The sequence below is a fragment of the Clytia hemisphaerica genome, unplaced genomic scaffold (assembly GCF_902728285.1).
Source record: "Clytia hemisphaerica strain Z4C2 unplaced genomic scaffold, Clytia hemisphaerica genome assembly, whole genome shotgun sequence".
Classification (NCBI taxonomy): Eukaryota; Metazoa; Cnidaria; class Hydrozoa; order Leptothecata; family Clytiidae; genus Clytia; species Clytia hemisphaerica.
In genome coordinates, this window is record NW_027104054.1 from 291,229 (window position 1) to 317,329 (window position 26,101).

The 26,101-nt window shown below is 35.0% G+C and overlaps 1 protein-coding gene across 1 annotated transcript; it reads left to right on the forward strand.

Moving 5' to 3' along the window:
* On the forward strand, positions 1–25,925 carry LOC136811991 (E3 ubiquitin-protein ligase RBBP6-like). Its single transcript, XM_067068595.1, has 19 exons — positions 1–632; positions 7,732–7,813; positions 8,461–8,479; positions 10,060–10,104; positions 10,351–10,439; positions 10,706–10,796; positions 10,914–10,996; positions 11,726–11,904; positions 12,281–12,375; positions 12,580–12,677; positions 12,855–13,098; positions 13,331–13,430; positions 15,897–15,993; positions 17,426–17,752; positions 18,106–20,194; positions 20,514–20,714; positions 21,914–22,003; positions 23,672–23,858; positions 24,320–25,925. Exons 1-19 carry the CDS (start codon positions 464–466, stop codon positions 24,913–24,915), a joined length of 4,881 nt encoding a protein of 1,626 aa, XP_066924696.1. The 5' UTR covers positions 1–463; the 3' UTR covers positions 24,916–25,925.
* The last annotated feature ends 176 nt before the right edge of the window (positions 25,926–26,101 follow it).

Here is a 26,101-nt window from a genome sequence, read left to right on the forward strand (position 1 = left end):
ATGCACTGCGCCTTTGTTCTGAAAATTGCCGTGCGGAAGGGAAACGCAAATCTAACCAAAATTCGAAGAAGAAAGATTAACCGAAGAAAGTTTATTAAATTTTAAAAAATTATAGAAGACTTTTGTTGGATTATCGGAAGTAAACTCGACCACTACTGAATTCTTTGGCTCAGTAGTATTTCTTTGGAAGTATTTTTTCAGTCTTTGTGGAGGATTTGCAGTCAAAAAGTTCAAAGCAGAAGTTGGCTGGGTGACGTTGAGTTGTTGGAATCCCGCTTCGATTTCGATTGCCTGACGAATTATTCAAAGACGAGAGTTCGTATGCGACATTTTCGCAATGTTATTTGATTGAAATAAACTTTAAGCGCCCAACAAGGGTAGCTCAAATTATTGAACTGAAACTCTAAAGAGTTGGAAGTATATTATATTAACGAAATATACTATCAAGAATCCTGAAAACAAGATGTCTTCTATACACTACAAATTTCGAAGTAGTCTTGAATATGACACGATAACCTTTGATGGTCAAGCTATATCATTAAGTGAACTTAGAGAAGCAATAATGAAGCAGAAAAAGATTGCTCAATCGCCAAATTACACCTTGGAAATTATTAATGCCCAAACTAAAGAAGGTAAGAATGTTTTAATGTCCTTGCACAACAAGTGTCCTTGTTGATTATTTGATACTAAGCTAGATTTGATTTTTTAAACCAAAATTGCCAAAAACACATTGCCCTTCAAAAGAAGGTTACAGACTTAGATAGTTGTAGTTTTTTTTATTATTGTGATAAAGTTTATAATATTTTATTAAACTTTTTAAACATTGGAATTTGTACATTTTTAAATGAAAATTATTTAAATATAGTATTATTGTAAATACGAATTAATAGATTAAAAAAAAAGATAATTCTGAACGTGTCTCGGAGATTGAGTCACACTTTTTTGCAAATCTTTTGTTGTGTTTTGTCTCATATCTAATAAAAGACTGCCCATGCAGTTAATGATTTTTTTCAGTGAAATATGATAAAAAAATTGGCTGAGACATGGAGCTGGATCATTTTGTTGACCTATATCCGTCTTACAAGGTATGTTTTTTTTTCTTTGTTCCACTTTGATAAACTCCCAGGCCATCTTGATTGAACTGAATCAAATGCGATTCACCAATACACCGTTTAGGGACCCTCGACAAAAAACTTTTGAATTTTTTATGGGAGTCCAACTACACATCGAGAAAAAAACAAGTATTGGGACGAAAATCTTTTCAGCCAATTTCTTTTGGATTTTGTCCACAATTTCCACTGAAAGCATACAATTTCACTTGCTTTCACCTTCGCGCACAAATTCGCAACTTTAAAAGTACAGTTTTGAATTAGCTTTGATAAAAAAACTCTTTTTTCATTGGCCAGCGTGCTGCCATTTCCTTCGAAATGTTGCAACTTCATCGCGTCTTTTTAACTTTCGTTTTGATTAAAAAAATCAATGCGGGTATGAACAAACTCAATGGTTGTGCAAATAGACAAAAAACTCAACGAAGACTGGTGGGAAGGCAAGATCAACGCGATGGCGGACATGATTGGAAAAAATTGTGTTTTCGAAGATGTAAAAGTTGGTTTCAAAAATTTTGGCCGATAAGAGCAAGGGGGGAGGGGGTCTGGAGCTTATCGGCCCAATGCCGATAAAAAATTTGAAAGTTTTTTGTCAAGGGTCCCTTAGAAGTCTCGCCTCCTCCACCGTGTTCCACCGTTAAAACGGTAGGTAAAAATGCGCACTTTAGTACTGTGGAAGGTTAGAGTAATGTAAACATTGTCAATTTTTTTCTTTCCTTTAAAAAGAATGACTTATATATTTGAACATGATATCAATGATAATTTTATGGATCTCTCCTGAAAATTTTACAAAAATTCATCAACAGGAAAAGAAGCTATGATTAAAAGGAGTTCTTTACCTACCGTTTTTCTGCCGAGTTTCCTCATGAAAACCAAATTTTTACCTACCGTTTTTTAACGCTCTCCCCCGTATTTTCCCACGACCACTAAAATCAAAACAATGGAAAATTGTTTGGACGCGTGCGCAGTCAGCACTACTAAACGTTGTATGACTTAAGTGCTGAACTAGATAAATTCAGACGTAATTAATTAAACCAATTGAACTCTGTATTCTTAATCAAACTTAATTTTCTGATTAATGTCCGGCTAAGTTTAGTTGTCAATCCATAATTGAATACTCACAAATTCTGCGAAATGTAAAGTTTGATAAGTTCAATTAAAAAAATCGAACTTAAAAACCATACTTGATAGAAGTTTGTTGACATTAATCAAACAACATTTTTGGAAAGCCCTTCCAGGCCAGGTTAGACCATGAAAAGACCAAAAAAGATTGTAGATGTGAGTCTCGATTGATCCTTGAAATAAGATTAAGTAATAGACCTTTTCGCCTTTCCATCCGCCATATTGAATTGTATGCAAAAATTATTGTGGTTGAAATGCCGTGGTAAAATTCCCTTTGAAAGTATGCAAAAAGAAAGTATTAATATAAAACTTAAGTCCATAATTGACATTATATTAAAGTTTAATCTTGTAGAAGAAAGATTTAATTTGCTTCTTTTGAAAACTAGAAATAATCAAATTTGCTCATCTCTTAGAACAAGCACTTCAAAAAACCATGAAATTAGACATTAACTCAAGCAGAAAAATCACCCGCAAAGGTAAAAAATAATTCTTATTCGGCTGACGGCAACTAAATTATTATTCTCCTGGGAATAGAACTGCCAAACGATCAAATAAAACATTGATCTGAACCCGCTGAATGTGTGACGTCATAATTACTGCTTTCAGTTTGCGTGTTTTGAAAGTTTGATGCGTGTACTCCGTCTTGTTGGATTTTTTAATCTCATGAAAACAGAATATGCAATGTCTTTAAGACCAAAGTTCTAGAAGGCTTTTGTTGTTCTGTAAATATTTCTTTTTGGATTAAGAAATTCCATCTTTGTTCTAATGATTATAATATAACAATAGCGTTCAGTTTGAGGTCGTTGCAATTTGATTATTAGCCCTATAGTGCCATTTGCGCCCTCCGCTTCGTGTCGGGCCCAAATGACACTATCAGGCGAATAATCAAACTACGTGGGCAGAATTAATGACATCAACGAAAGAAAACTTAATGCTATTACTATTATTATCCATATCGGACATTCAAACAACGTTTTTTTCTAGCGTCAACAAATTTTTTTCGCTTCAATACAATGTCTTCAACAAATTTTTAGCACCTTGCGAGCGGGCTGCAAATGACCAAAAAGTGTTTTTTTCTGACGTAAGTTTAGTCTCTTCGCTTCAATGCAACGACTTCAATCCAATTCCGAGCGGGCCGCAAATGACGTTATTGCCCTATACCCGGGCCGTTAATGATATTTTATCCCTCTGGAGCCTGGCGCTTTAGTTTCCTCAGCGCGGGTATGACAATTTGAGTCACAAAACCTTTCAATACAGCCCGCCGGTTGAACCTTTAACGGCTTACTTAATGACCGCTATATGGATAATAATATTTCTTTTAGAAGATGCTTTTTTGTCTTTTTAATCTTTGTATAAACTTGCATATGTTTTGCATATTTTCCAACTAAATCCAAACACAGCTTTTTAGTTCCTCTATTTTTGCATACAATTCAAGATGGCAGGTGGAAAGAGCTCTAGCATTGCTAGAGCAATAATATAGTTATTTGAAGAATTCTCTCAAGCAACTCATGTGTATTTTGTAGAACAATCCAAATGTTGACATTTCCCTCTAGGATTTCAATTTCCCACCTGTTGGTTTTTACAATCATTTTAGAAAGTAATTATTCAAAATAGAGGTTTTTGGTTGACTTTGATTGTGTCTAATAGAAAATGGGTTGGTGTTAATAACTTTAAATCACAAGCTTCAATTTGGGGGTGTAATGTAAAATAGCAACAACACCTCCCGATAGCACATAATTTTCTTGTTATAAAATAATTTTACTTTTGCAGGGGTGATGACAAAAATAATTCAGCCTTTCTAATTCAGATTAATCTGCGTCAGCAAAACATTCTGGGTTCTTTAGTACAGCAAGCACTTTTATGTCGGCATTTGTGGATTAATTGCTCTCTCTCTCTCTCTAAATTCACGAAATTTAATCCTCACGAAAATTATTTTTTTACACTTAAAATCTTTCAGCTAAGAAGCTCTCTTAAACGAGTCTCCATTACTTGAATGTCTCTGTAATTCGAAAAAAAATTCATTCCTCGTAGCTGTTTGAGTTATGGAGACTCTACTGTACACATAAAATCTAGTAATCAAACTAACAAAAAATGTGAAAATCTGAAAAAATTCACCAATTCGCGAAATTAAATCCCCATGAAAATTTACAGTCGAAGTTACCTTAAGGGAAGAAATTTTTGCGAGAAGAAATTTTTGCGGAAGAAATAATTTTGTTGTTAAAGTTTGTTAATGTGACTGAAATATGTCTTGAAATCAATGAAAAATATCAGAAACATTTTCTCTTTAAAAAGAATTCTTTTGAAATTTCTCAATCGCAAAATTAAATTCCGTGAAACTCTTGAAATCGGCTCATTCGCAAAATTAAATTCCGCGAAATCTGCTATTTTGACTTTGATTCGCGAAATTAAATTCCGCGAAAATTTCTTCCTTTAAGGTAGTCGCGAAAATAAGTCCTGCAAAAATTTAATTATTTCGCGAGGGAAGCTGTCTTGCGAAAATTAGTTGCCGCGAAAGTTAATTCCCTTAAGGTATAATTGTGTTTACTGAGAGAGTGAAAAACAAAAGGCATTAGAAGATTAATTTTGATTTTGTGTACTAGTAAGAAATAAAAGCTTTTCAATAATTAGAATCAAGATATAAAAAAGTGCCTATTTGGGCCCTTGATCTCACATCATGACAAAGATGTCTTTCGATTCTTTTATTTTGTGTGAAATTTTTTGCATTTTTTGATTTTAAAATTATTTGTTAAGTGCAAAGCTATAACTCGATTCTTGAATTTGGAAGACCATAGGTCACCAAATCTTTTTTGAAATAGCCTGGAAAAAAACTACAAAAGTGCATTTTCGATTACCTGAATTCCTAGCGTCGTAATCATTTTTTTTAATTAAGGGGCTGTTGAATAAAATGAGGGGTTGGGCTGATGAGCGGGGGTGACCTTTTTCAGGTTGGGGTTTGACGAAATGTTGCAAAAGGGAAATTTTGGGGGATTTCTGATGCAAAATTACTACATAAAAAAACTACAGGAGTGCATTTTAGATTACCTGAATTTCAATTGCCCATTCAAAACAAGACAAAACTATGTTGCCATTAATACCATTCAATAATGCTCATCATATTGAACAAAAAAATAGTGTGCATCTTTGTTGTATTACTCAAACACAGGTTACCTTATTGGTATTAAATTTTGCGGGTACTTAATTTCGTGATTTTTTAGGCCAAATTTTGCAAAATTTAATACCGCTTAAATTTTTCAAAATAGGCCGAAAATCAAAAATATTTACTTGTTACACTTTATTTACTATTTTTGTCACTAGTTTTTTTACTATTTTTGGTATTTTTATTCCCAACACTTTGCATTTCAAGTGAAATCAGTCATTTTCTTGCTTTATTTCCACTTTTTGAAAATGCCCAATTTAGTGAATCGCAAAATTTAATACACTTGAAAATTTCCAAAAACTGGCAATCGCGAAATTTATTACATGCGAAAAACGTTTCCTCGAACACGGGAAATATACCAATAAGCTATCTGGCCAGACTGTACCTTTATAAGAACACCAACATAGTGGGTATTCCCCTTCTTAATTTTGGGTGGTTGGGTCCATGAGAAATTTCAGTTTCGGGTCAAGTTTTCTGTATTTATTCTGTCTTTATTCTGTAATTTTCAATCATTTTTACACATCTTATTTATATTGGCTAGAACTAGTTTTCTGTGAGCAGTAAAAAATCCTGAACATTTTTTAAACTTAGGGGCTGTTGAATAAGATAAGGGGTTTGGCTGATAAGTGAGGGACCTTTTTCAGGTTATGTTTGGAGCAAATTTTGCGAAAGGAAAATTTGGAGGATTTCAGACGCAAAATTTCAATCAGTCTCTTTTTTATCAAAAGTTTTTAAGCCCTTCCAAGTAGCCTAAAAATTGCCTTCTGATCCAAGAAGGATTTAATTTAAGATTCAAGAGTAGATATAAAAATAGGCATACCAGAAAAGTGGGATGAGGGGACCTAAGGGTGAACCCTGTGAACCCTAAATGGAAACCTATGTCAGTCTTTATGTTACATTTTTTATGTTTCAGTTTAGTTTTATTTTTATTTTTTATCCATAGACTATCTAAAACTAATCTATACAACATCTTGCACTTTATTCTTCTGTCTTTAAATCTAAAAAATCAATACAATTGCCACTCTGAAGTTTACACGTGTTAATTTGATGTTGAGTTAATTTCAAGACCTTTAGATACTTCCATACTTATATTCAGGTAATAAGGTAATATCTTTTCCCCCTCAAGTGTAATGTATCAAAATATTGTGTGGACTGACAGTTTCTTTTTGGAACAGACTTTAGCACATTTTAAATACAGTATATTGTTTCAAATTCTTTGTACTTTAACATATTTGATTTTGGTTGCTCTCAGCTCTATAAGATTTTTGGGAAAACAAACAGTATATAAAATAGCAGTGACAATATTTCAATGAAAATGATAGATTTTTCTGATAACTGAAAATTCTTCCTTTTTAGAATGACCTGGAATCTATATTTGGAAATTGTGATAAATGGAAAGACACATTGCAAATTACATTAAGTGGATAAATTTTGGCGTGGATTTATTAATTTGGCAATTGGCCAAAATACCATTTCTGCCAAAAAATTAATTTAGCGATAGATCAATTTCATAAAATTTGGCGAATTGGAAATTTTGTCACACTGAAATGGGTGAAAATTACTCAAAAATGTACTAAAACACACTAAAAAGCTGTGATTTTTCACATAATTATCTTTTTGTTAAATTTGGCCAAATTCGCCAAAATTAATACCCGCCAAAATTTATCCACTTAAGGTATATACTTCATTTAAAGTATTAATATATAAGATGTAAATTTGTAACCCATAAAACTTGCAAAATGGAAAATGTTCTGAATTTATTCATGTGACAAGTGTTTTGAAAAAATTCAGGTAGATCTAATTTTGGAAATCTGTTAATTTTTGAATTTCTAGGCCAGGCCAAACCAGTTCAACATTTAATCCAATATGCCATTTTTCAATGGCATATCTTGCAGATTTTATGAAAAAGGGGAAAATGTTGTAAAGAAATTGAAATTAAATATCGCAAAAATTAATCTGATTAAAGTACAGCTCCAAGCATGTCTTAGCAAGGAAGTCCAAAGGAAGTATTTTAAGTAATATTATATTTAGGAAATGATAATTCTTTGATTTTGTTATTCACATAGAATTTTATTGTTAGTTTCTCTAGTTTTTATTACTATTTACCATTAATTTTCCTCACAAGAAGGGCAATGTGTGGACAAGATTCACTCACTTTTTTTTAGCTTTTGCAAGTAGTTCTCTAATCTTATTTATTTTATGTAACTTTAATGTGCCAAGCAAAAAATAGTTTTACGTGTTTTTCATTTAAAGTACCTATTCTACAATAAATGTAATATGAATGAAACAATGTCTTTTGCACTCCAACTTATATGTAAATTTCATACTTCTTTATTTTATTTTCAGTCTACAATACGGATGAGAGTATGGTTCAAAAGAATTCTTCTGTTGTGGTACGACGTGTACCGGTTCAAAGACTTGAAGATGTGTAAGTACATTTCCTTCTGCAAATTTCACTCCTTAAAAGTTTTGAATTTCAAAATCAAAAGCTGTAGCCTTATTTATTCCAATACCATCCATACATGTTATTTTGAGGTGAGATTATTTCAAAAAATTTGCGAAAGTTATACTAACATTGATCTATTTTGAACCTAGTATAACTTGAATCTTTAGACCTACTCCCAATCACTGTGTCTGATGAATTTCCCTGGTTACTTAATTTTTGTGAATCTCAAAATCTTTCCAAAAAATGCATTACTTTAATGGTATTGAATTTTGCGTATTACAAAATTTTGTGGGTACTTAATTTCGCAATTTTTTAGGTCAAATTCCGCAAAATTTAATACTGTTTAAATTTTTTAAAAATGTGAAATTAAATAAACGCAAAAAAAAATCAAAATAGGCCAAAAATGAGGTGTTTCAAGTGAAATCAGTCATTTTCTTTCTTTATTGCCACTTTTTGAAAATGCCCAATTTAGTAAATTGTGAAATTTAATACACACGAAACACGTTTCCTCAAAAAAATTTCTTGTAATACACAAAATTTAATACCATTAAGGAAGTGTAGATGGTTGAAAATCTATTATGTTTAACCTTCTTATATTAATCTGTTATTTTTTGTTTGTTTTTTTATAGGACTGACGGTTTGACCAAGGTAGATCTTCAACACCGATGTTGTTCAATGAATTCGCGTTATTGCAACATCCTGGTGCTATCATTTCATGTCCACGCTCAAAATCTTTTAATTTCTTTGTTTATTTTCTTTTTAAAATGTATAACAATCCGATGTGGCAAGTTAGGGAATGCCTCTTTTCAATTAAAGGTTCCACCTGAAGAAATTAACAATTCTCAAAATAGAATAAGTGTTGATTTTGTTTTTGTCAATAACAAAATTTTCATTTTCATGATTTTTTGAGAGCATTCTCATATCCCCATTTCCCATGATTAGTGTTTTCACTAATGAGTGGTGTTATTTTATTATAATAAAGTTTATTTCCTATGATAAGGATTCTTTTTATGTGCATTGGATAATTTTTATTAAAAAGAAAGACATTTTATATATGATTTTATCACTGGTAAAAGTGCCAGAATATAAACCTTGTTTTTCTTTAGATATATTTACAATATACTTTTAGTCAGTCAGAAAGTTAAGTACTGGTCTCTTGCGATCAATCTGAAAATATTCTTATCCTACCTTAATCGAATGACACAATACCTGTTATAAAAGTATGCTATTTTTTTCAAAACCTAACCCCACCTTTGTTAGTTCTTATAATTGAAAGAACGAGTACATTCTTATTGGAAACTTGGAAACTTTCAAAGGAATTCTTTAGACAGGTACACAACCTCTTGAAGCATGATGAAGCTAGTGTTCCATACCAATAAAATGTGATTATTGACCTTAGTCCTGTCAGGCAGTTGTCCGCTTTTTATTTTTTAATTTTTGATAAGGCAATAATTACCCAGTAAAGTTATTTTAAAATCCACCAGCCACCAAGCCTTTGTTGTTGGTAATTTTTTATCTTTTTAGATAAATTAGGTTCCATGGAAGGGATGATGAATTGATTTTTCAATGATATGTCTTTGTCATTTCCCCTGGTTCAATTGCTTAACCACCACAACCCTCCCCCCCCCCAACCCCTGAGGAAAGGACCCTCACTTTCTTCAAATAAAATATAATTTCTAAGATAATACTGTGTATTCATACTTTCAATAGAAAGGCTTCATTTAGCAATGTACACGGTTAGTGTACTATCATGGTTCTGTTCAACAAACTAAATAAACTTGGGTAATCAGGTCAGCCGTTAAAGTGTAGAATCTGATAAATTTAACAAGCATATAAAGTATTAAGCTTTTTCAATTGGATGAGATTTAGCTATTCAAGTTAACGGTTTAGGGTCAAACATATTACTCAATAATGGTTTCATTTTAACGTATTGTTAAGTTTTTACTGCAGGTTTAAGATGTCATTAATATTAAAATGTATACTTATAGAATTAGAACTAAGAAAGTGTGACAAAATTGTGAGTGACAATGACTAATTTGCATGATAACAAAACAGCTTTTGAATATCTTTTGAACCTGTATTACTATTAATATGAAATTATTTATTGGAAAATATTTGTTATTATAATCAGTTTTAGTTCAAAGTTATATGACAGTTTAGTTAGAATTGAGAAATAAACACACCACCCAGTGATTTATTGCTTTAAATGTTCTATTATTGTTACATAGGAGGAGGCAGAGCTTACAGAAATGGCCTTAGCAAAGCTATCTACGGTAAGTAGTACCCAATGTCCCAAGGAAAAATAGGGTTGTGTACTATTATTAGTATTTCAGGCATATTATCAAACAATTTAAGCTCTAGGTTGCTGCTTTATTTTTTCCTTGGGACCCTGCTTTCCAATATTGTGTTTTATCTTTTGTCGCTCTGAATAACTACTGCTCATAAGCAATCATCACCCTTTTCTATATAAACCTAGCTCTATGTGTAACATGCCCCGAAATTGATTTTTCTGTTCATAGACTGCAAACCTAGCTGATGCTAAAGCCTCGGAAGATGATAAAATCAAAGCTGTCATGATGCAACAAGGCTCAGGATTTGATCACACATCGTAAGACACTGCTCTGATGTTTCTTTTTCATTTTTGGTACCAGTGGATTTCCTTGTTTGCCATAATTTAAAACTAACCATAGAAATAGTTATTTTATTCTTTGTATAATTTCACAAATCTTAAACAAAATGTATTTTAAACCATTTTTTACGGTGAACACCCAACAAACACAATAAGTAAATAGTTTCTGCAAATCTTTCTTTTATAGTGAAACTAGAATAATTTTACATCCTCTAAACTGAATTTTAAAATATTATTTACTTCAGGTATCAAAAGTCAATAAAAGCACCTCCAAGCTATGTTTGCTACAGATGCGGTGGAAAAGGACATTTTGTACGGCAGTGCCCCACTCAAGGAGTAAGAAACTATAAACTGGTTTACTTTGTAACTTAAACTTGAGTAACAGGGAGCTCCCAGTAACCTTTTAAAAACCACTTTATACAAGATTGAGCTAATTCTCAACTCAAATTTTAGGACCCAAGATATAACAAGCAACAGTTTGCACGTGCACCCTCTGGCATCCCAAGAGAATATTACATGATGAAAATGAAACAAGAGTGAGCAGATTTATTTTTTCGTATCACATTTTAGCCAAACAACAGCCACTGCCCTTATGAAATACAAGTTTCCTACATAGTTAAGTGAATGAGCTAAGATAAGGAAAAAAGTTGTAATTTTTCAAAAAGCAATTTTTGAAAATTCGAAAAAAGTAGGATGAATTCACTTTCATTATTATTCAAAAAACATTTCAACAAATATTTTTCAGCATAAGCTTTTCGTTTTATTAAAAAACATCATCAGTGCATATACAAGTAAAACGTTCAAAATAAAATGTTATCAAATTTATAAAAAAGCTAAAAGTAGAGATAACTGCACTAATACTCATGAGAGTATACAAGGTATTGTTGCAAATATCTCTAGGTAATTCCATGTCTAAAAAGTTGTAAAATTTTCGTTTCAATTTGATTGTTTAATTCACTTTCATGAATTTTATTTTTGATATATTTATTTTTTTATGAGTTTTCAACCATTTATGTAACCATTCAGCCCTAAATGTTTTGGGTCGGCAAAGCCGACCTAAAGAGGAAAAATATTATTTGTAAGGTTAATCTAATTGTGTTACCATTTGATAACACATGATAATCGAGCCTCATTCCATTCTCTTTATAAAACATAAAACTCATTAACACAATTATTAAGAATAGTTAAACTAACTATAGGAAATTTATTGTCTTTGCCGACCTAAAAAAGCTACTTACTAAAAATAATATTTCTACCTTTTTTAGACAAGAAATTTTGGACAGCTACCGATCAATACAAGGCAACACCAACTTCACACCAACAGTATCAAGTGAAATAGTGGATCAGACAAAAGTACCAAGCGATCTACAATGTTCCTTATGTAAACAACTATTCAAAGATGCGGTAGTGACACCATGTTGTGGTGTTAGTTATTGTGACGAATGTATGTTTTACTATCTGTCTAGTTCCTTACTTAACATTATTTTGGTCAAAGGGGGACTCATTTATATACAAATTTAGATGAGCTTTTCTTTGTTGTTTAAAAACAAATTTGCAATTCCAGTCATATTTTAGAAAGGCAAGGCAGCGTCTGTTGGTGGCCAAAAAGGGCACTTTTTTCAGTGTTTTCAGTGTTTTCTACTAAAAAGGCTGTTTTTACCAATATTTTAGTAATTTCAAGAGGGGCAGCGTCCGAGAACCAGACGCTTAAAGGGCATGAAAAATGGCCTGCTAGGTGGAACTTTCCATATAATACTAATACATAGTGTTCTTGTTTTATCACATTGTACCTCAACCAAAAATGTTCGTTTTCTTTACAGGTATTAGAACGTATCTTGTGGAAAACGATTTGGTTTGCATGTGTGGTGAAACAACTTCTCCTGATAACCTCATTGGCAACAAATCCCTTCGGACTGTGAGTCATGAAACTGTCTTTTCCTCCTCTTTACCAATTTTGAAACTAAGACTTTGTTGGAAAATTTCACTTATATAACAGGAACTATTGCCCTCTACTTAACGTAAGTATTTGGAAAGATGAATTTTACAAAGCTGTAATAGGATGAGGTTTTCTTTTTGTGTCTTGCTAATTCAATTTATATCGTGTCTTCCTCTTTAATAGAGTGTTAGTAATTTCCGAAATCAAAAGCCAACTGAAATGAAATCAACAGTACAACAATCTATGAATGCAAATACTGCACTGCAATCTCAGGCTAACAGGTAAACAGATTATCATATCCTGGAGCTCACAAGTCACAAAATAATTTCAATTGAGAGTGTCAATTCATAAAACAAAACCTTTTTTTGATAGGGATTCGCTGATTTTAGTTAATTTAATCTTCCAGGAGCTGCTTAAAATGCCCAAGTAATGAACATTACCTGCAATAATTTTTTTAGCCAATCAAATGGTCCTTTGAATACTATAAAAGACGAACCTGTCGATTCACCTGTACCACCAAGTGAACTTTCAAATGATGCAACCAATGGTACCGCTCACATGAACGTACCTTCCCCAGCTGTTGCAACTGAAGCTGCTGGAAGCATAACTGACTCGCCAAAACATTCTGTCAAAGTGGAACAACCAACTGTCGAACAAAGTGCACTTACTGTTGCAGCTTCCACAGCACTCCCTACTGCTAGTGTATGTTTTTTTTGTAAATCATTACCTTAGTTGTTAAGCGTTTCTGTTCATTCTTATGGGTTTTGATTGAACACAATTTTGGCCTTAAAAATGAAATAAGGTTAATTTCCAGGCATAAAGCTGTCTATCTTTTGGAAGCATTTTTATCATTCATATCATGCTTTTCTAGGTATTTATAAAATTTCCTCACCTTCAGTTTCCTTATCAAATTCATTACGATTTTTGCTTTCAGGTTGGTCTTACTGCAACCTCAGTTCCACTGCAATCACTACCAGCTTCTGCCCATCACATCTTTTCAACTGCAGCACATTTTCGTGGAACCGCAGGTCCAGGTAAAAATGAGCTTTGCCATAAATCTCTTAAATTGCTATGTACGTATAACTGGCCATTGGAAGAGGAGTTCTTTTTTCCTAATTGCCATATTGGGAAAATTGAGGGGAATTATGTAGAAGGAACTTTTTAACCTATTCATACTAGCTTTTATGGGCCTGCAAAGCCAGGGCAGCTTTTCTGTACCAGAAAACTTTTTTTGGCAGGATCTAATTTTGGCGGATTTAGCGAATTTAGACAGATTTGGCGAATTTAGACGAAATTTGCAAAGATAGGTTCCCGCCCAAAATTAAAATTTTTGTTTCCTTGCCTAACCCCTGAAATTCATCAAAATTGCTCAAAATAAGGCAAAATAGAACAGATTTACGGTGTCATTCGCCAAAATTAGTTCCCGCCAAAATTTAAAAAAATCACTATTCACCAAAATAAGTTCCCGCCAAAATTTAAAAAAATTATGATATTTGCTGCCCGTTGAAATCAGTTCCCGCCAAAAAAAGTTCCCTTAACCTTTTCAGCCCGGCAGACGTGTATACACGTCGAGCATACGTTCCGGCAGACGTGTATACACGTCTTTTTGACATAGTGATCTTCCAAGCTATATTTCTCCCATTGGCTTCTTTGCTAGCCGTAGAAGTAAAGAAAAACGGAAAGTAGAGGTTCTAAGCTTTCTTTTGATATATGGTGATGTAATGTTTTGATCACGTGGTGAGGCAGCAGATTTCGTAGAAAAAGTAGAGAAAAACACTGAATCAAGATGGCGACCAAGAAATGGGTTTTTCAAACTTACTGCTAAAGCTCTTGGATTTTTTGACTGGTTTAGGCCACTTTTCTTCATGGAAACATTGTTTTTATAATGGCAAAAAATCCATAAGTATATCCTATTTTTTTGTTTTGTTTTAGCATAAAAATTCCATTTATTTGTCATTTTGACCACTTTTCTCGACAAACCATAGGCGGGTCGACCCAAACTTACAGTACTTTTTACTTTTTCTTCAGGTTGGAGCATGGAAAGTTGACAAATCCAATGCAAAAGTGTTTTCTGCACCTCATATATTTCAAGGGGCACAAAGAATTTGAAAAAGCCGGATTTATGTTGAATTGCACTACTTCTTTCACTCCTCTCCAAGCACCAGCGACGGTCGATCGATCCCCGAAATTCTTGGCTCATAACGATGTCCTGATTACAGCTTATATGGATCAAAATGATAGTAGGAACCACATAACAGCCACATGGAATTATTATGATGACATTTAGCATCCCTTATGGTCAAAAGAGACCAGATTTGATAGCAATGAGTTTGCCTCAAAAGGCTTACGGTTTTTGGAAACTTTGCAACTGTCGCCGACTATGCCATCTAGTTTCACGGTAGCCGATACCCTTCAAAGCTTCAGGAGCTAAGAATACTGGACGAAAGTGTTGCTTAGATAGTTGGGAAATACTTTTACACCATTTTTGATGTTGTAGCTGCTTCTAGAAACAGATTATCATCAAAATACTTCAAAATTGTATGTATTGGATTTTTTTAGCCGAAAATCGTGATTTTTGGCAAAAGTGACCGATATTTGGGCGGCTGGTGTGACACATACAGATTTTTCTGGATGCTGATTTTTGGTATATTACTTCAAAATGATGTATAGATTGATAAATAGCCAAAGACAGATTTTTTAATTAACTTCCCCCCACTTTTTTTTGCTCTAGAAGTGAAAAATGCAGAAAAAGTGACATTACCGCAAAACGTGAAAAAAAACTGTGGTTTACGTGATGCTACCATTTTTGTTGGAATATTCTATTTGGATTGGTACCTGGTCTAAAAGTTGTAGAATTTAATTAGCTTTTCAGGGATACCTTACTTTTTTTCTAAAGATTCCTAGTTCTTGAGTTATGATAAAATAACTGAACATGTCTATTTTCTGAAAAAAATGTTGCGCGCTGACAGCGTGAAAATTTAAAAAGTTGCGCGCTGGAAAGGTTAAAGAAACAAGGCTTATTTTGTCATAAATATTTGATACAATAAGGTTTAAACTGTATATTTGACATTTTGAAAATTAGGCTCTACTGAAAATGTTTACTACTGTCAGATGTTTGCATTGTTAAGATATTTGCATTGTTAAGATATTAATTTCTTGCAGACAACCAGAATCTAAAAAGGGAGCATTTTTCAAAGGGGCAACTGGATTTGTCAAAGTCTGCTCTGTGAGGGTCCCATTTCAGCTGTGGAGCAGGTTCAAATTGTCCTGTTCAAATTGCCAAAACTTCTTTGAAATATTGTCAGAATTTAAATAACTTAAGTTTAGAAGTCTAAATTTCATAAGTGACTATAAGCCATTCCACTAAGAAGGAGCTTAGGATTTCAGGATCTAAAAGCTCAATAATGTTCCAATAAGACTGATAAGGCTTCCTACAATCCAATAAACCTCAAATATTTCGACACTGATTGTAGGTGAATTATTATTTTCTTTTTCTACAGCCATTTACAGCAATGTTCAAGGAACAGCACGACCTGGATTTGCTCCAGTTATTGCAGCTCAACCAACAATTGTTCAACAAGCACCAAGGATTGTTCAGTAAGCAAAATTCAAATTATAGTTTTTATTTTAGGGGTCCTGGGGTGAGGTTTTTCATACTTTGTTGCTTGGCTGAAATTCTATAAAGAGACTCTCCTGGATAAACACTCTTGGTATTTGGAATGTACGTTATTAAAGGAAGTTATTATCACTTTTTAATGGTTTTTTGGCAAAATTACGAATATTAGTGAATTACGAATTTGGCAATTTTTCACTAAAAAATAAAAAACCCAAGGATTAAGAAAGAAATGATGTCCAAAATAACTTAAACTGCATAAATTAGTTTCCACTTTCTTAACCCTATCAACCCCAAGCGTTTGTAACCCCAGGGGGTAGCTAAGGGAACTTATTTTGGTGAGAACTAAATTTGGCGAAATTGGCGAGCGAACTCGAAATTCGCTAAATTCGTTCAAATTTTCGCAATTTTGACGAAAAACAGCGAAAAACGCCAGAATTAATTCCCGCAAAAATTAGTTCCAATAAGGTAGAACAGATTTACGCTGTCATTCGCCAAAGTAAGTTCTCGCCAAAATTGAAAAAATCGTAGATTTGCCAAAAAGTTCTCGCCAAAATTAAAAAAAATTGAATCGACCGTTCGTCAGAGCTATGGCCATGAAAATTGGCACAGGTGTTCTCCATCATGACACAAACTTCCAGAAAGAAAAAAATGATGACGTCATCACAAATTTCTACCTGTTGGAAAGAAGCTAAAATATATGATTTACAAAAATGTCTCTCACAGTCGAACCAATATGTAAAGATATTGAGATTATGTTTGCAAGTTTGAAGATTCTAAAAGATAAAAGGTGTTTTTATAACATGGTTGCCGGTTTTTTGTCACAAAATGATGACGTCGTTATTTTCAAAAATTAACTTTCAAATTCAAATCTTCAATACTTTTCACGTGTCAAAATTTGGAGTTTCAAGTAATTTTTGCTGGGTTTTATGTCATGTTTGGCAATAAATTCATAAATCATGATCTAGGCAACCCATGGCCCCTAAAACATAGTGTGCAAGGGGGTTCCAGGTACCTGGCAGGTCCCACGTAACCCTAAAATTTCCACATTCAATCCAGACTCCCAAGTCCCAGCCTTAACTTGTTTCTCCCACCTAAAACCTGAAAATTTCCAAATCCCACCTATAAATTTTCAACCTAAAACACCAGCAAAACCCCTTCCTCCTCCACTATTCTGGGGGTGCACAATGTAAAATTTGCACAAGATTTCTTATAAGATTTTATTAAAAGTCTGAAAGTTTCAAATCATTCCAAAAAATTTTCTCCGACCTAGTTAGTTAGGTTAGAATAAATTAAAATGGACCAAATTCCAAATGATGACATTTCGGGAAAGTTAATTTTCGTTTATAAATTTAAGTGAATGTTTTGGATTTTGGATAATATGTGTTATTTTAACATTTTTCTCTACTTCAACAGACTGCCTTTCCAGCCTGGAGCACAATTTGTTCGACAGAGGCTTGTCCCTGTTGCTGCACCTCGGTTCATTACAGCGGCTCCAGGTCTGAATCAGATCCACATTGCCCAACCACCAACAATCAATACTGTCAACACTCTGCAACAGCCAGGCGTTGATCTTAGCACACTAAACCGCCCTATATACAACCAACCACCACAACACGCTGCTCAGCAAGCTCACAGCAATGCAATGAAACAGTCAGCAGCAGCTGCTGCCGCTGCAGCACATAAACAAAATCTACTATCGGAGGAAGATTTCTACAAATGGAAAATGCAACTTAAGAATAGGTAATGAAATGCCCAAACTTAATGAATTTGTGGAATTTCATTGAAAACAGTAATTTGCACCAAATGTGGAGTGTCCCTTTACTACTTTAAGGGAAAAAAATTTTCGTGAAAATTCTGCGAAACACGGACATTCCCTGGATTTAAAAGATAATATTCAAAATGAGTCTTTTTAGGGCAAAACTGCGAAATTAGGTTCCGTGAAACTTGAGAATTTTGAGCTATGAACCGCGAAATTGTATTCTGAGAAAATTTCTTCCCTTAAGGTAATTAATAGATGTTTCATCTTCCCTTTCTAGATTTTAAATTACATTCAGCAAATTCGATTTGATCGATATATTTTACTTTTCCTTTAGGCCTGTTCGTCATCGAAGCCGTAGCCGTTCCCCACGAAGCCCGAACGATAAGCGAGGACGTAGAAGGCGGTACCGTAGTATATCACCAAGCGATGGTTCTAAGAAACGATATGATTCACCTGCTGATGACTCGAGTCAGGAACGTAAATCATCCTCAAAACGTAAAAAAGACAAGATGAAACGTCGTCACCGTGATTCATCACAGGACAGTCAACCCGATACGTCTGTGAAGCAACGTTCTCGTGGTACGCTGGCCGATAAGAAAAGACGTATCCCCGATCGGATTAAGAGAGAGGTGGATGAGTTTGAATTTGATAATGAAATGGAATTCGATGAAGAATTGAGAAAACTAGGTAAAGAAACGACTCAACAGCAAACACAACAAGAAGCACGGGATAGTGTAACGCCGACCCCTGATGATGATGATACGCAACAACAAGTGGATGTAGATGATGAGAAATCACCCGAACCGAATCAAGCACCTGCTGAAAACGCACTCGCGCTGGAAGGTGCGGAGGCTGAAGAACAGATAGAAACTGATGAGAACACTCCTCCTTTGGAGCATCAAAACGGCGCCGGGGAAGATGTCAAAGAAGAGAAATCAAACGGTGAATCTGTGGAAAAAGGTAAGGAGAAAGTCGAAAAGGAAGGAACGGAAGAGAACGAAAAGACCGTACCAAAGCCGAAACGAAAAACGAAAATTGTAGTTAAAAAGAAAGTGACGCGTGTTATTAAACGGAAAAGAGACGGACAGATCATCTCGGAGACTATTACTCGAAATGCTGGAGAAGCAAACGAAAAAACAGAGTCTGTTCTTAAGAAAGAGTCTCCTTCGGTTAAAAAGGTTAGATTGGAAGGCTCTGAAAAGACACTTGTTAAACGGACTGTCGGTAACGCAAAAGTAGTCGTGAAAATGACTCCGGATAAGAAGAAAGAGCTTCACAAGAAACGAATGGCGGATAAAAGTGCTGCAAAGGCGAAACAACTGCTAGCTGAAGTTCAAGCTAAGAAGGAGGCGGAGAAGAAACAACTTTTGGAGAAAGTTAATGAAGCAAAGGACACTAAGAGTGTAAAGGACGTAAAAGATTCTAAGGAAGAGAGAAAGCGTAAGATGGAGAAATACCTTTTATTGAAAAAGAAAGCCAAAGAAAAGGCTATCCTTGAACGACGGAAATCGGCCGCCTCGGCGAAATCAGCGGAAGAAAGTGATAAAACAGAAAGTGTTCATAATAGATCGAAAGAGAAAATCGACAAGAAGAGTTTGTTGAGCGATAAGGAAAGAAAACGACCTGATCAAAACTTTTATAAGCTCGGTGGTGATTCCAAATTGAAAACGATAAGTGATGCCAGTAAGAAACAATTAAAAGAAAATGAGGAGCGACATTCTTCGTCGTCAGACGTCCGAAGTAAAGTGAACGTTGCCAAAGATCGAAGGAAAAGAGGAGGCGTCTCTGATGACGAGAGTGACTCTGGCGATGATCGAACCAGTAGACGTGTCGTGAAAGAAACATCGTCCCGCTCTACACGGAAAGTCCCTGAAAGTCGACGATCTCGGGAAAGGGAACGTGGGGAAAGTAGAGAACACGAGAAAGACAGAGAACGTGAACGAAGACGGAAGGAAGAAGAAGAGAATCGACGCCGTGAAAAAGAGTACGAACGTGAATTACGTGAAAAGAAACGGATGTATAAACTACAGAAAGAGAAGGAAGAAATGGTTGAGCGTGAACGTCAAGCGTTGAAAGATAAAGAGAGACTAGAACGCAAGCTAGAGAAAGAACGGCAGATACGAAAGGATATGGAGCGGGAGAAATACGAAGACGAACAGCGGCAGATACGTAAACGCGAAGATGATCGTCGCGATAAACGTCGGTACACTACGACAACGACAAGTGAACGAGATACAGAAGAAGATTCTCGGTCACACCGGTCTTCGACCTCGAAGAAAAACAAGACGGGATACGTGATACAAATATTGGACTCAGAGAAAGAGAGGAGTGGGGAAAGCTCTTCAGAAGCAAGCGAACATCAGGTAGAAAAGAAGAGGAAAAAGAAAAGCAAAAAGAAGAAAGACAAGAAAAAGAAGAAAAAGGTAATTTTTATCAATGAACTCGAGATTAACTTTTTCCAGACTTTCATAATTGAAACCTCCTGATAAAGTGTTGCTGCCTTTGACTAATTCCCTTTTCATTTTTTTCTCAAAACCCTTAAAAAATTTGGTCCTATTCTTTATGAAACTTAAGTTTCTTATCTGAAATTAACGGCTATTCTGCTATTAGAAGTCTTGTTCACTAACTTACGAAACATATAATAAGATTGTATGTGGTATGAGGCTGAGATTGCTATTGGCAAAATATGAGTAGCTCAAATCATTAAACAAGCTATAATTTGTTTCTTTCTTTTATCATTAGCGTGAACAAGAAGACAGCGACGAGAGCGAGGCGGACTCCAGTGACGATGAAGAGGAGACGAAGAGCAAGAAGAAGAAACGTAAACACAAAAGTAGGAAGCACAAGAAACACAGCAAGAAGAGTAAAAAGCACAAGAAGAAATCCAAAAAGAAGAAAAAGAAACAGGAGAAAGATCAAGACGAATCTGACCAGGAAGAAGAGGTTAGTCGCCCTTTCACTTTCCATTACTTTCTGGCAACATAACCTTTGAAAAGGCTTTAAAATGGATGAATTAGCTGAAAATGGTTATTTGAGAATCCTTTGATGTTTTTCAGTAAACGGCCGCAATTAATAGAAACGGATTCGTCCGCTGGGGTAGCATTTGGATTCTTAAGTCTTGCAGGTTTTCTGTCGTTTTTGTAGTTCGTCAACCAATGGAAACTGATCACGCCAAATCTGTACATAGCGTTAGCATAACTCTTCGCCCATTGACGGACTATAGTTGCAGCATAAGTTCCATTTATACTGAGACAGAAAAATCGTCTGAGACAAGTAGTTTGTAAAATGTGATCTGTGGAGGAGATCCTATTTCTCAACTTCAGTTGAGCTATAATCTGAGAATGTCTGTATGTATGTATGTATGTCCGTCCGAAAACTTTAGGGCAGGCTGGACACTTCAAAAAAGGTCGGATTTGGCTGAAATTTGGCACACTTGTTCCTTGGGTGAATATCTGGGGGTGTCTTTTTCATTTTTTGAAAATTTTGATTTTTGGGGCCTGGGGACGAGTTTTTCGCCAAAACGAGGCTAAAACTTTGGGGCAGCCTGGACACTTCAAAAAAGGTCGGATTTGACTGAAATTTGGCACACTTGTTCCTTGGGTGAATATCTGGGGGTGTTTTTTTCATTTTTTGAAAATTTTGATTTTTGGGGCCTGGGGACGAGTTTTTCACCAAAACGAGGCTGGCAGCCTGGACACTTCAAAAAAGGTCGGATTTGGCTGAAATTTGGCACACTTGTTCCTTGGGTGAATATCTGGGGGTGCTTTTTGCATTTTTCAAAAATTTTGATTTTTGGGGCATGGGGACGAGTTTTTCGCCAAAACGAGGCTAAAGCTTTGGAGCAGCCTACAGGCCTCCAAATTGGTCGGATTTGGTTGAAATTTGGCACACTTGTTCATTGGGTTTTAATATCTGGGGGTCTACAATTGGGCCTATGAATAATTTGAAGCCACTGAAGTTGAGCCCAGTGCGTTGCGCACGTTCGACTATTATTGAAACATGAATAGAAAGTACACTCCTCCATAATGCTCATTTCTAAATTTCTCGTCTCAGTATAAATATAAACTTTCAAAGCTTGCCTTCAAGGCTTTTAGAAAACTGTCAAAATATTTTCTATTACTTCATCACTTCATCACTTGTAGGAAGCGAACGAGGGTGAAGACGAGGAAGAAGGTGAAGATTCTGGAAGTGAAAGTAAAGACAAAAAGGGAGAAAAAGAGAGCAGCAATGAGGTAATTGAAAAATGACCCCTGAGCTACTTGGTTCTGTATACAACTTTAGCCCTTTTTAGACTGCATGGGCAAGCACAAAATTGGTAGTTATATTGATTTTAGCACCTATCTCGCTTAATACTTCCGACAGAACTTGGAATTCCATTTTATGCATATTTGATATTTACCGGAGAATTTAACTTGTTGGACCTACCCCGGTGGGCTGTAGGTCCTATAAATTAACCTCTGTTCGTTCGTTCGTCCGTTCGTCCGTTCGTTACTAGCTTTTCTCGGGATTGGCTCATTAGTTTTTCCTAATTTTTGGCACAAAGATGCAAAATGGTAATGCCCAAAATGTGACGGAGCCCGATTTTCGAAAAAAAATCATTTCCGGCCGAAAATGCCGGAAATATGCCGGAAAAACCGGTTTTTTGGCATTTTCTCGAGATTTCATCATTAGTTTTTTCTGATTTTTTGCACAAAGATGCGTATTAGCAATGCCTAAAACATGGATTAGTCCGATTTTTGAGAAAAATTCTATTCCGGCTGAAAATGCCGGAAATATCCCGGAAATCGCCGTTTTTGCAGATTTTCATTGGACTTTTTCCTTATATTTCGTTGTTTTTTCACACAAAAACATTATTGATAGCAATGCCACCATCAAGCATGGTTTAATTGTCAATAAAAGTGATTTTTGAAGCCGGAACTTTCTAAAAATCGCCGGAACAGCCTATTTCCGCCGGAAAAAAAAACGGTATTCTTGAATTTCTCGAGCTGTACTTTATATTTTTTCATGAAATTTTGCACACTGATGCAAAATGACAATACCTAAAATGTGACGGAGCCCGATTTTCGAAAAATATTTTTTCCCGGCCGAAAATGCCAGAAGTATGCCGCAAAACCGTTTTTTTTTACATTTTCTCGAATTTTCATCTTTAGCTTTTTCTGATTTTTTGCAGAAAGATGCGTATTTGCAATGCTCAAAACATGGCCAAGTTCGATTTTTGAGAAAAAATTTTTTCCGGTTGAAAATGCCGGAAATCGCCGTCTTTGCAGATTTTCATTATATGTTTTCCTTGTATTTCTATGTTCTTCACACAAAAACATTATTGATAACAATGCTCACCATCAAGCATGATTCAATTGTCAATAAAACTGATTTTTGCGACCAGAAATTTCTATTAATTTTTCCCTACAACCCTTCCCTCTCCCCCCATCAACAATCAATGATGAATTTATTGCGGTATGCATTTTCGCTAAACGCTATATTTTCTGACTGATTTTTTTCTCCTCGCATTGCTATCTAACTTTCATCATCAGGTAGGTCCATTCAGCATCTAGCTTGTTTATCTTGTAATCCTTAAATTTTAAGCAGCACTATTATTATTCTCAACTTCAGTTGAGCTAGAATCTGACAATGTCTGTATGTCCGTCCGAAAACTTTGGGGCAGCTTGGAGACTTCAAAAATTGTTCGATTTGGCTGAAATTTTGCACACTTGTTCCTTGGGTGAATATCTTGGGGTGCTTTTTGCAATTTTCAAAAATTTAGATTTTTGCTACCTAAAACTAAATATTTGAAATGTTACAATTTGGCTTGAGAATAACAAAATATCTTAAGTTGAGCCTAGTGTGGTGCGCACGTTTGACTATGTTGTAATAGATAACGAATTGTAATTTTCCTTCCTCAGGACGATGGATCGGACAGTGGCGACTCGAAGGATGGGAGCGATGAAGAAGCTAGCAGCAGTAATAACAGCTCACCTGCACGTAAAGAGGAAAACGAGAAAGGCGATGGTAAAGAAGAAGAGAGTTCTTCAAGTGAAGAGAAAGAGGTGGAGCAAGATGACAGCGAAAAAGTCTCCAAAAAGAAAAAAGGTGAAGCTTATTCAATGCTGACTTCCGGGTTACTCTCGGGTACATAATAGCCGGGGGGTTGGAAAAAATCTCAAAACTTAATAAGCGGGGGGGGGTTGGAATAAAAATGTCCTGGGTGGAAAATTTTCGAAAAATTAATTAGCGAGGGGACGGCTATTAGGTACCCGAGAGTAGATAAGGTGTCTGGTATAGATAAATCGTCCGACTATTGAAATTTTGAAAATAAGGTTTTATTACTCTCATACAAGAGATTTTTCATGCTAAAAGCTTGCATTTCTGTCTTCTATTATTAACAACTTCACTTCAACTAAAATTCTAAAATTTCTACCCTAAAACTGTCAAGCTGATCAAGAGAGACCGAAAAAAGTGCATTTTGGGGACTTGATGCTGTGCGACACCTTTCCTTTCTAAAGGATAGTTCACCGGTCCTCTTATCATCTTTATCCTTCTTTTCTATTTAGATTCCCTTTCTCCATCCAAAAACGAAACTGATAAAACCGAATCTAAATCAGTCGGTCAAAAGAAGAAAAACGAAAAACCTGACGACTCGGGAAAAGATAAAGACAAGCCCACGAAAACTGTCGTTCCCGAGAAAGTTAAACGAAAACGAAGTTCGATCGGTGACGAGGATTTGGAGTTGGATTACAATGATGACGTCACTGCTAATGACGAAATTGATGATGTCACCGAGGATGCGCTGCTGTACGGCGATTTGGGTTTCGCCGACGACGAACAAGCAAATCCGGATTTGACTTCGGGAAAGGAAAGTCCATCGAAAAAGTCGGATGACGAATGCGAGGAAGGCGAAATTGTGGACGATGATCTTTTCACGACGACGGCAACAACGAAAACGAAAGATACCGAAGAAACGAGTGACGAAACCACTACCGAGAAATTGTCGGAAAACCCGACAACGAACGAGAATGAAACGTCGACGATTTTTGATGAGGTTGATACTGAGATAGACGACGCTATAGAAAATGCGATGATCGGACTTGATGATGAGTGTGACACTCCTGTAGATCAAAGCGAGGCTGAGGCTGAGACTGAAAGGTAGCCTTTATAACGAACGCTCTTCACAGTGTTAAATTGGCTGAAGAATTTTTCAAAATTTCATTCCAACGCAGACTACGTATTTTTAGATAAGACTTTAGTACTCTGATAGATTACTAGGCCCTTAAATGGATTTTATTTTCGTTAGAGATGATGTATATTTTCGTGTCCTTAATCATGTTGAGTTTATGAATTATCATTTTAACGTCAGTTTCGTCAAGTTACGTAGGACATAATTCCTCTTCATTTTCTGTAGTAATTATGAAACTGGCTAGTGATTTTTTTTTTTTAGTTTTTGATTTTAATCAGATTTGGTTTGGTACATTTACAATTTCAAGCTCTTTGCTGTTACAAGTATCTGTCAATCTTTCCTCTTTGGATGTATTTGAAATATTGACAGTACTGGAGATTTTTTAAATTTGAGCTTGAAAATGAAAGTGATCATCATAATTTGTTATATATGAGACAAAGGGTTTCCTAGAAATACACTTTTATTTCCTGGAAATTCTCTACCCTTAGAGATTTTTTTTTTTGCATTATGTGAATATCTTTTATACAGAAATTATTTGGAGAAACAGGATTTTTTTACAAAAAAAGAGAGAGGTATAATATAAACAATAGGGAGAAGTGTCTGAACAATTCTTTGTTCCTCCTCAAGAATCACTGTTGTGACTGAAGATTGAAATTCTTTTTAACTTCCATCTCGATAAATTATTCAAACGAATCTATCTTTTATTTTTTATAAGATTTTAGTACCAGTGGCCTCCTCGATTTTTTATCGCTTTCTCCGTTCGCGTTCAAAGGCTCTTACAAATTTCAATTGAGATCCAGTGCTTTTGGTGTTTGTTTTTCTTTTTTGTTAGTCCTTAGTTTTATAACAACAACAATTCAAAAAAATCATTTTGGCTGTTAATGGCTGCCAAAAAAAATGTAAACAAATAACAACAAGAAAAAATTCCTTGAACTGTATCATAAGAATCCTTTCTTTTTGAAATAAAAATTTGAAAATCAAAATATTACCTTGTTTCCTTTTACCCTATTCATACTAGGCTTTTAGAGGCGGTTCAAAACTAGGGGGCTACACGTTTTTTTTTTTATAAGAACGTCAAAAAATTTCGAGTCTTCGGATGTTCTTAGTTTTTTGGATTTGAAGCCTAAAAATGTTCTTAAAATGTTCTTATTTTCAGTTT